The sequence below is a fragment of the Geotrypetes seraphini genome, chromosome 10 (assembly GCF_902459505.1).
Source record: "Geotrypetes seraphini chromosome 10, aGeoSer1.1, whole genome shotgun sequence".
Taxonomy (NCBI): Eukaryota; Metazoa; Chordata; class Amphibia; order Gymnophiona; family Dermophiidae; genus Geotrypetes; species Geotrypetes seraphini.
Genome location: NC_047093.1, coordinates 60804141 through 60815537, shown reverse-complemented (window position 1 = coordinate 60815537; position 11397 = coordinate 60804141). Strand labels below are relative to the sequence as shown.

General features: G+C 38.7%; 1 protein-coding gene across 1 annotated transcript; it reads right to left on the bottom strand.

Moving 5' to 3' along the window:
- Positions 1–2515: 2515 nt before the first annotated feature.
- PPP1R26 (protein phosphatase 1 regulatory subunit 26) lies at positions 2516–11194 on the bottom strand. The gene is made up of 2 exons (XM_033961080.1): positions 10792–11194; positions 2516–8144 (listed from the first exon to the last, which is right to left on the bottom strand). Exon 2 carries the CDS (start codon positions 8091–8093, stop codon positions 4500–4502), a length of 3594 nt encoding a protein of 1197 aa, XP_033816971.1. The 5' UTR covers positions 8094–8144; positions 10792–11194; the 3' UTR covers positions 2516–4499.
- Positions 11195–11397: the final 203 nt, after the last annotated feature.

Below are 11397 nucleotides of genomic sequence, written 5' to 3'. Positions count from 1 at the left end.
TTAACTGTACACAGAAACCATGTATTTATTGTTCTAGGGTCCAACTTCCACTTTGTACAGTTAAGTTACTTGTTAAAACTCATCTTGAAACAAACTAGCTAAATTTTAGGTGAAAAATTGGTTTGTTTCTTAGAACTCCATTTACAAAGCCGCAGTAATCACTTGACACCCATAAGGATTTAATGGGAGCTGGAATGTTTGCCTACTGCGGATTTCTAAAAGGGGAGTTAGTTACGTTGGTCCTCTTTTACTAAGCTGCGGTAGTTTTCTACTATGGACCGAGGCGTTAAATGCTCCGACACTCATAGCAATTCTATGAGCATCGGAACATTTAGCACTCTGGGTCATGGTAGAAACCGCTACCGTGACTTAGTAAAAAAAAAAAAAAAAAGTAGGTAGTTTTTCCCCACAAAGCTGATTAGTCTTTTTTGTATTGTTTTTTATTTGGCTGCTGTCAAATTTTATAATGATTTTTTTTTTTTTTTTTTAGGCCTGGAATTGTAGAATATAAATGTGTTTTAATCAATTTCATTAGGTATCCATGATAACTGTTTAATAATATTAATTCTTCACTTGTACAAAGACAACTAATGAAACTATTAGAACAAGTTTAAATATATTATCATATTAAATTATTGTATTTCATTTTCTACAGTATAAGCTACTGCAAATTCTTTGTAGGGTAAGGAATGATATAGACTGCCAAATGACTATATGTTCTTGGAAAGATTCTCTGCAGGCTAGGATCCCTTTAATTATTTGGGGAGCTTTTACACGATTAAGAAACAGTGTTCATAAAAAATCACAACTGCTGGAAAATTCTTTGACTGATTCAACGCAAGGCTCACAAAACAAATAATTCTCTTACAGTAGATAAAGTAAATCTTCTGGAGAATTTGGGATGTCAAACAGCTTTATCTGCACCTGCTTAAACTTTTAGCTTATAGAACAGGATCACAATGCACTTTTCAGACATATGCCTGCAATCGCTATTAGGGTGATGGGAATGAGAGCATATTCTTGGCACATGGGGAGAGAAATGATATGATTTCCCAACTACAACAAGCTAGTAATCAGTGGGATCAGACCTTAGTCTTTCATGAGGTCATAATGTAGTGCTTTCCCCTCTACATACATGGAATAAAAACGGTATTTTGTTCTTTGTTTGGTAACAACACAAATGATATACAATGTAGTTATGTTAACAATCTGGTGGACAAGTATACTTGAATTAGAACACTGTTAAGGTGTCTTTGGTAAAATTTAAACTAATAGAATGCATTGTTGGACTACCTACACCTGTGTGTGAATGGTTTAGGTGTCAAGAAATTATTAGATACACCTTTTTCGAAGGGCATTTTACTGAATGGTCATCTAGAATAGACCATTCAGAATTGTTATGCTGGGGGCAGAGAATATTAGCTGCACAACATTGTTTGTTGGCTGTCCTATTGTGTTAGTATTATAAGTAAGTATTTTAATTTATTGTTTTCTAAACCACTAGGGGCCTCTTTTACGAAGCCATATAGCGCAGGCTGCTACGGTAACAGCCTTGAAGCCCATAGAGATTTAAAGGGCTTCGGGGCTGTTGCCACACGGCTTTGTAAAACAGGCCCTGGTGTTAAGCAGGTGATAAATTTTAAAAATAAATAAAATAAACTTAGTAGCTTTAATGATATGATCTTTTAGATTGATATAACAAGATGACCATTTTTAAAGCTTTTGCCAATCTAAAGTCTATTTAGTAGTCAGAAGCCAAATAGTCAGGGCCCATTTTTTTTTTCTAAGGCTAAAGCATCTTCAAAATGGGGCCAGTTATCAAGTTTGAGAAGAGTTACTGATGAAGTCGGCTTTTGCCTGCTGTTACAGGGGGAAGGGGATTATAGGAGGTTGATTTGTTCGTCAAGTGGGAGGGGTATGTTTTCTGTATTGCAGTTTCTGCTTGATAAGACAAAAAAGAACCAACAAAAACTGCAGAAAAATGTGAAGCAGAAAACAAAACTAAAACTGCAATAGAACGTAGCAGGAATTTATTAAAAAGTCATAAAAACATATAACATATACAATAAAAAAATCCAAAAACTGTTCCTAATATTCTTGTGGACTGGATTTTATTTTATTGTATATAAGTTATATATGTTTTTATGACTTTTAAATAAATTCCTGCTCCTTGTATGTTCTACTGCAGTTTTGGTTTTGTTTTCAGTTTCTGCTTGATGACATGATGCTTATGCAGTGTGTTTCTTCTAAATAAAGAAATCATTTGCTTGAAAGTTTCTATCTGAATTTGTTATGCAGGACCACAGAAACTAAGGGGCCCTTTCACTAAAGCTTAGCATATCCAGCATGTGCCATTTTACACCTATGGGCCATATAGCACTTAACAAATGCTAATGTCCATTAGTCTATGCAAAGCTTTAATGAAAGGGCCCCTAAATTTGCAACTTTGCTCCTGGAAACATTGTGTCAGAAATTCACGTGCATAAATTTTCAGACCCATCTAGCTGGTACAGACAACGCTGTTAGTGAAACTCAAGAGCTTTACCATGGACACAGGGCTTTGACCTTTTTTTTTTTAATGAAGTATATACATAGTTAACCAATATCTCTGTTGCAGTATTGAAGAGAAAGGTTCAACTCCTGAGCCTGATATCTGGTTAGGTTAGCCATAGCTCAGGTTGCTGTAAACTGGTGAGAAAAGGAATACAACTAGCTATCACATATAAGCAACATCTGTGGATAAGTGTCCACTGGCAACCGATTCAAAAAGAAAATAATCCATGACCCCCAGAAATCTATTGCCATGACTGTAATTAGATAAGAGGTGAATTAAAAAGGATAAATTTTCCCCAGATGGTTTATCGCCTATAAATAAAATTTACTCCTTGTCATTTTCCTTAAAAAAATGCTCAAGGTGAGGTGGTAGCTCAAGAACCTGAGCCATCTTTGGATTTATAAAATACTTCTACCACTCCTGAAGAAACAAGAGAGATCTACTTACTTTGTTCAAATGATTTTTGAACAAGATGTAAATTCAATTATGAAACAGTGTTTTGGACATTCTCAGGATCTATTTTGTGGGCAGAAACTATGGATATACCTAGATGTGGCAAAGGTCACACAAGAAAGGAGAAAAGCATTTCTTGTGATGAGTCAGGAGGTGCAAAATTTGGGAGCCGCATTTTTGCTTGCTTTTCCTTGCAAGTGCAGAATTTGATACCAACGATCCAAATATATGTTTTATGCTCCTGAACAACTATGGGCCTTTTTAGATCTAAAGAAAATAATTTAAAAGCTTGTATTTGTTTGAAACGCAAGATTTTAGACACAGTTAGGCCTTTCTTATTTTCCTTTTTTGACTCCTATTATTACTTTACTCATCCTACTTTCATTGTGGTCTAAGGAAACAAAATTGGTTGTATGATATAACTTTGATAATCAAGATATTGTATTACTTTTTCAAAAGTGATCTTGTATAAACTGGAGTAATTCCATAAATATAATTTTTTTTTTTTTTTTAAAAAGGAGAAACAAATCTTGCATAGCTGCAAGGGGAGGGGGAATTCTGTACAGATCATTCAAAGTTAGCATAGCTCAACCCAGTGCCTAAGTTAGCATTCTATAAAGGCCAGTATAAATGCTCACGCCCAACTAATAGCATTTAGGTATGCAAATGCAAGTGTTCTATAACACTGCACCTTAATTTTGGAATGCCCCCGTTAGGAGTACACACTGTGAAAATTAGCTGAGAACATTCTATTATAGGGCCTAGAACAGATCTGTGTGCTAACTCCTAATGACTGCCAATTAAGTACTTGTTAACACTAATGATTGCTATTGTCAATTATTTCACATGCAGATCTAACTCCCACTTTTAGGCAACCTATACAGGAATTCCCCTGATAGTACTGTATTGCGCCTAAGGACATTTTTTTTCAATTGAAATACTAGGCAGGTAGAAAGGAGGCAAAAATCACAAATCAAAGTAAAGAAAGGAAGAAGAAAGTCAGGGCAGGGGTCACGACTTATTTTAGTGCAAAGTCTCAGAGCAGTGATTAGAAGAATATATATATAATCACTACATTCATTAAGTTTAAATTGGTACAGTGCTGCGTAGTTGGTCCAAAACTACAGTCATGGTATCTGATCACTTCAATATATTTTTTTACATTTACATACACCAAAATAACTCCTGATATATATATTTATCTTTCCTTCAAACACACACAGCAAGTACAGAATCATTAAGTACATATGCCCTATAAACTTGAAAAAAAAAGTTTCATTAAAGCACTTTTAGTGTTTACAAAACTCTACAAAACATTTTAAGTATACTTATCCTTATCTGTTAAACAGATGAACTATTTACATTTCTACATACATATGAATGAAAATTACTTCAAGGTATGTTGTGAAATTTAATCCAAAGGATTAGTGGCTCAGTGAAATATTTACACATATAAATCAGTCTTGAAGAAGACCAATAGGTGAAAAAGTACTTACAAATCGGAAACCTCTCCTTTCTCTCTCCAGCTTTTCTTTTCCTCAATACAAATGCTGTTTAATTTGCTACCAGCTTTATGTTCATCTTCCTGACCCTGCTCTTCTTTCTGCTCATCCCTGTCCTGGCGTTCTGATATCTCCTTTTCTGAGTGTATAATTCCTCCTTCAGGTTTACTGTAACTCATCTGAAAGCTGCTGCTCTTCCTCAAGTCTATCTCAGTTGCAGTACACATTGATTTGCTACTCTGTATAATTCTGTCTCCTTGACTTATTGCTAACATTGCACGGTGCTGTTCACTAATAATAAAATCTGTCTCTTTATCAATCTTGGGATCTCTTCCAAAATGCACTGGGGAGGATATGACCTGTCTTAGGACAGAAAAACAACCAGTTTTTTCTTTACTTTTTTCTGTCATTACCATGTCCTCCTCCCTACTCACTAGAGTACCTCCAGGAAGGACAGGTGAACTACTGGTTTCTTTATCTTTCTCTAAACTGAGAATTTTACTGTGTATCACTCTGTTTTTCTGGTTAGCTGCTAAAGCTGTTTTGGAAGTTGATGGGTTTACGTCTCTGGCATCTCTCTCTACACTACAAGTTGTAAGCCCACAAGTTTGACACTCAAGCACATCTGCCTCCTTCCCAGGAACTTCTTTCAGACCAGCTAGAAAACACTCAGAAAACTGTAGTTGAAGGGTACGTTTGCTTGAAATATCAGACTCATCATTAAGGTTATTTTGCAGACCTCCCTTCAAAGAAGCATACTCAACCCTCTCTTTGTTACTGACTGTTTTTTTAACCATGTGTCCTCCCTTCCCAAATGTGCAATCACCCCCAGCCATGCTCTGATTTGTGTCCCATTTTGCTGTTACTTCAGTATTGTGGTCCAAGTGCCATGTATAGGGCTTACTCTGTTCACTTTGATTGAAACTCTGTGTCACTGCACTCTGACAAACAAGTCCAGAGCTGGTTAGGTTTTCAGCTTGTTGAGATCTAGGTTTAATGGTCAGATTTAAAATGTCATTTTCATTTTGAGTTTGGTACATTCTATCATCTTCAAGGCTAGTTTTAGAAGGGGTATCCTTTTGCAGTGTTGCACCAATTGATTCTCTGGCTTTTTCTGCTAGAAATTTCCTGATTTCTTGCTCGATGCTATCATCACTGTCCACACAGCTATCCTCATCCATTTCTGAAAAGACCTTAGCAGAGTTTTTACTTTCAGCAGCAGTTGAGCTCATCAGGTTATAACCCAATTTAGGCTTATCTTTTTGTATCTGGAATGCAACCTGCACATTTGGTGTTTTTTCATCTAAATTTGTTTTAAAGTTCTGAGATTTATTCAGTATGATTTCTTTCACATCCTTTTTGGGTTTTGAGAGACAACTTTTCAGTATACCTGTAGTAGGGTTCTTATTTTTCCACTCTTTTGGTTTATTGCTCTCAAACTTGTCCAAAACCTCCATCTGTGTGTCGCCAAATCGGACCTTTTTCCTGCATTGTTGTTTTTGGTCTTTTGACCTTTTTTTAAACTTTTTTTTTGATCTGAGAAGATCCTTGATGGCAGCATCGAGGTCCTCATCACTGTCCAACGAACTGCTTTTGTCACCCGGCCAGTAAGTTCTTTCATCCCTAAAGCCTTTTCTAAGATTTCCAGTGTTACCATGAACAGACAGTAAAGTGCTCTCTATCTCTGAGACTTCAGTTTTTTTAACAGTCCCACTGAAGTCCAGAATCAACTGCTGACTCTCATCACTCAGATTTACAGGTTCCTTAAGTTGTATACAACTATTCAGGCTACTCGCACTTTGGCAAAGGTTATCTCTAGAATCGCCACATTCAGTCACGTGAGATGACTTGTTCTCTGACCCTTCAGAATACATTTTCAGGTCTACTTGTACAGTCTTATTTTCATCCCTCACTTTTCTTTTGTGAGTCAGTGACAGCCTTTTCTTTGAGAGAGAACTGTGGCCAACTACTGGACTGCTGCGTTTTGATGAGTTGTTTGGATCTGTAGGTATCTGATTTGCAGACTGCGCTTTGAGCGCCAAGAAGGTTTGGATTTCTTGTTCTATGCCATCATCACTGTCTACGGAGCTATTGTTTTCTGAGCAAGGTAGTACTCTTTGAGGATAAGAAATTGAATTTTCTAGAGATGGATTATCACAGTTTTCAATCTGTAATGGCATTATAGTCTTAGAAATATCAAGTATAGCTTCGGCGCATAGAAGTTCAGCTGCTGTTTCAGCTCTATAGTAGGCATGTAGCTCTGACCCACATTTAGCAGTTTCGTCCACTGGAGATGAGGATTGTTTAAGTTGTTTTAAATCCTGATTAATATTGATACCAGATTTGCTGACCTCTGCTGACTTAAAATTAGTATGTTTTCTTTTTCTGCTCATTGTTTTTTTAGAGGCATCTGTTGAGGCATTTTTTGATGGACTAACAGTGAGGTTTGTGGATGAATCTTCAATTTTCTTTACTGTAAACTGTTCTTTTTGTAAAGAATCACAGAGCATACTAGGATTAAATTCTTTCCTGTTTTTCTCAAGCTGGTAAAGCTGAATAGCCTCTTCTATGCCATCATCACTACTTGAGTTAGATAAGCTTTCATCTACCATTTCCACTGACTGGACACTTTGAGGTTTGTAATCATTTTGTGGATAGGTAACCAATGTTTTGCATATCTGCTTGTCTTTACCAAAACTCTTCATTGCAAAGGCTTTACTCTTAAGACTCTTATGCTGTAATTCTGTATGTTTTCCTATTAAAGTGTTTTTACATCCTTGTTTAGAACTAGCAGAGTTAGTTTTGTCCATTCCTTTAAGTTTAAATTCAGACTTCACTTTTTGATCTATTTGTCTAGATGCCATGGCTTCACTTTTGATGGTTTCCTGTTGCTTTTTCTCATTTAGGAACTGTTCAATTTCAGCTCTGATGCTTTCCTCAAAAGAATCATCACTACTTACACTAGATGGTGATACACATCTTAGCTTTTCATGATTTTTCAAACTGTCACAAAAACTGTCATTAGAAGCAGCTTCTTCTCTAAGAGGAAGAATGTTGCACCTTTCAATCTGCTGCATATCTTTGACCACCATTCCATCTTTGGCAGTATTTGAGCACTCTGCATCTGTAGGTTGCGACAAGCTAGCTTCATTTTTGTTTTTCAAGTATTCCTGAATAGCTTCCTCAATGCCACGATCAACTGAATCATCACTATCTGAATCCAAAACTGAGGGCCCAAATTCCAAGTTTTCTTCTGTACCAAATTCAGTTGAATACTGAAGCTTAGCACTTTCTTTGCTGTAACCTTTTACTACTTTAGCACCAGTGGTAAGTCCATTATTTATGCATGTCTCTCCCTTTCTATTCTTCTGCATAATACAGGCATACTCATCATTCACTGTAAGAGAAGATTCCTCGCTCTGTAGATTGTTAATAATCATCTGAACCTGTGCTGCAATAGGTGTTGCAGAGACATCATCTTCTGATTCAGAAAAGCACATAGAGAACTTAAAATTCCTTGTTGTGCCATATGATCCCCATTTTGTTTGCAGAGCAACCACAGGAGAAGCATTCATAAGAAACATTCTAGCAGACAATGTTGGAAGTCTGCAGACAATTCAAAACGGGCTCACATCCTAAAGAGAAAAAGAAAGTATTTGATATAAGCATATAAAATATAAAGTCTCAAAGTATTTCAAATAGGCAGCCGTGACTTAGGGCCAGATTCTCTAAGCTTCGACACCACAGTAAAAAAAAAAAAAATACCATGGCGGAAGCGATATTCTGCACAATAGCATGCAAATTATATGAATGCTATGTGTGGAAAATTGCCAGTAAAGGAGGCAGGATGAGCTGTGCTCAGAAGAAAAAAAAAAATCACTAGCACAGCTCCTCCTCTTACTTGCCTCTCCCCCCCCCCCCCAAAAAAAAAAAAAAAGCACAGCCCCTGCTCTCTGTGCCTAAACCAGCAAGCAAGGGCTGCTTTTTTTTTTTTTTTAATTTACATAGCATACACACAGGAGCTGTGACTATAACCCCCCCTCCTATATCAAGTCTGGTGGGCTGCCTCCCCCCTCCAATCCCCACATACCTTTTTTTAGGAGACCAGCAGAAGGGATGCTCACTCCCTCCCGCCAGCAGGTCAGCCTCTTCAAAATAGTGGGCCTTCCACTGGGATGCACCATGGACGGGAAAGCCCACCATTTTGAAGAGGTGAGTGGGCCTGCCGGCCAGAGAGAGTGAGCATCCCTCCTGCTGGTCACTAAAAAAGGTACGGGGGGGGGGGGGGGAGTGGACATCTCTCCTGCTGATCTTCCGCAGTGGGGTGGGGGGGGGGGGTAATAGCAGGGGGGCCTAGACCACCAGGTTTTTTTGGACTCCATTCATGGTGGCATGTCTGAGTGCTACTTTATTTTCCTGTCAGTGCCTGAGCCAGTCAACGCTCAGGCACTGACAGGACAGTAAGGCTACAACAGCTCAGACTCTGCCGGTAAATATCGGACCCAATTCTTTGTAAATGGCGGGGCGTTCCTTTTTGAGAATCACCCAGAGAGGTCATTTTAATATTAATGATCTCGTTAAATTACAGTTTTAATATTAATTACCTCATTGTACTACATTTTCATAGTACAATTGGAGGCTGCTAGAATGCAAGGAAAAGACGACAGTGAGCAGTTTTATTAATTGGGCAGTAAAATACGTGCATGCAATGATTAGTGCCATTATTAACAGGACAGTAAGGCCATCATTAACAGGACAGTAAGGCTACAACAGCTCAGACTCTGCCGGTAAATATCGGCCCCAATTCTTTGTAAATGGCGGGGCGTTCCTTTTTGAGAATCACCCAGAGAGGTCATTTTAATATTAATGATCTTGTTAAATTACAGTTTTAATATTAATTACCTCATTGTACTACATTTTCATAGTACAATTGGAGGCTGCTAGAATGCAAGGAAAAGACGACAGTGAGCAGTTTTATTAATTGGGCAGTAAAATACGTGCATGCAATGATTAGTGCCATCATTAAATGCACAATGACTTCAGAGAATCTGGCTCTCAGTTTGGAAAATATTAACTTCACTATCCACTGCAAAACAAAAAAAAATACCAGGACTGCACTTTTTTTTTCAAAACCTAAGGCAATGGTAACCTAACCTCAATCAAATCCTGAAACATTCATATTTATCTTTCTTTATATATTTTTGGCTACATGATTCTTAAGAGGCCCTTTTACTACGTTGCGGAAAGTGCATCCCATAATAAGTTCCAAATCTGCATGAAAACAAACCATGTGTTAAAAGTTTTCTAAAGTTTTTCTGCAGAGGGCATGCTGGAGATTAGAAAATGGGAGTTTACATTACTGAGTGAGCCCTTACTACCTACAAAATAAAAAGTACTCGTTCCAATTTATTTAAACAGCTGCATGCTAAATTGAGCACATGGCCATGCATTAATAAGGAAAATAGAAACTGGCCATTTTCCAACTACAGTAAAAACAGCCTTATCGTTTGGGAAAGAATCATGTCATAAGGGTACACTAAGGCATTTTCTACAGCAACTTAGTAAAGGGCACCCCAAGAATTTCGTAGGTTACCTGAATTTTTTTAGGCAACCATCTATTTGCAAAACTTGACTAGTATATAAAGTACAAAATTATTTCATTGGAATTAAAATACCAAACTAAAATTCTTAGCAAATACAGGCAGTCCCCAAGATACAGACACCCGGCTTAAGTACAACTCGTACTTAATAACGCAATTGCGGCTTCATTTGATTTCACTGAGCAGCATTTCCTACACTTCTGTTGCAGATTCGGAATGATGCAAGGCCACATTAAGAACAATGTGTGGTTGTGCATGCTGTACCTTAGCGGGAGCAGAGGTAAGCAGCATGAATCTTAAAAATCTGAGTTACAAACAAATGCGACTTAAGAACAGCTTTAGAAATGTTAACTCGTTCTTAACCCGGGGACTGCCTATATACCAATCCAGCCTAATCCTGTTATTGCTTTAGCAAATACCAATCGTATCTGCATGCAAATCGCCTTGTGTTGGGACTTACAAAAGCAAGCAAGCAAGCACCCATTCACCTGCCTGGAGACTCCCACACACCGAGCACCCCTCTTCACACGCATTCGGGGAATGGGGGACCAGCCTCCCCTCTCCATGATTTTTTATTTTTAACATCTTTCCCTCTCTCTTTTGCTCTCCCCGGTCTAACATGGCAACTCCTTTCCTCCCTATCCGCGATCCGGCATCTCTCCCTTAACCCCCTTCCTCATACCTGAGGTCGCCCACCAACAATCCCGCAGCTTTCCTTCTCCGGCGTCCCCCTCGGAATCAACTTCTTTCCCTCGGATACGTCCCGCCTTGCGGGAAACAGGAAGTTGTCAGAGGAGAGAAAGACGCTAGAGAACAACCCCGGTAGAGAACAAGTGCGGCTGCGCTGAATAATTGGAGAAGGAGGCGGTGCTTAAACGTCTTGGAGAATCCTGGGTAGGGTAGTTGGATACTGAAACTCTTTAAACTCCCAGGGCAACTCCGCAGGAACTATTTCCATCCTCGCGGGATTTCTGGAAATCCTGAGGCCTTTCGCCTCTCCATTGTCTGAGATCGTTTGGTACAGGCCCTCCAGTTTTCCTTCTCCGACATCCCCGCCCTTCCGTGACGCAAGGACTCATGCATAGGCCAACGACTTCAGAGGTCATCACCTCATTTACTGGCGCAAACGTATGGCGACCTCCACGTGCAGCGATGGCTGCACGTGAAATTCGCCACACCCACACGCCAGTAAATGAGGTGATGGCCGCTGATGTCAGTTGGCTGCGCAGTGTATGTGTCGGTATGATTCTCTTGAGCCTGGGCAGAGAACAAGTGCAGCTGTGCTGAT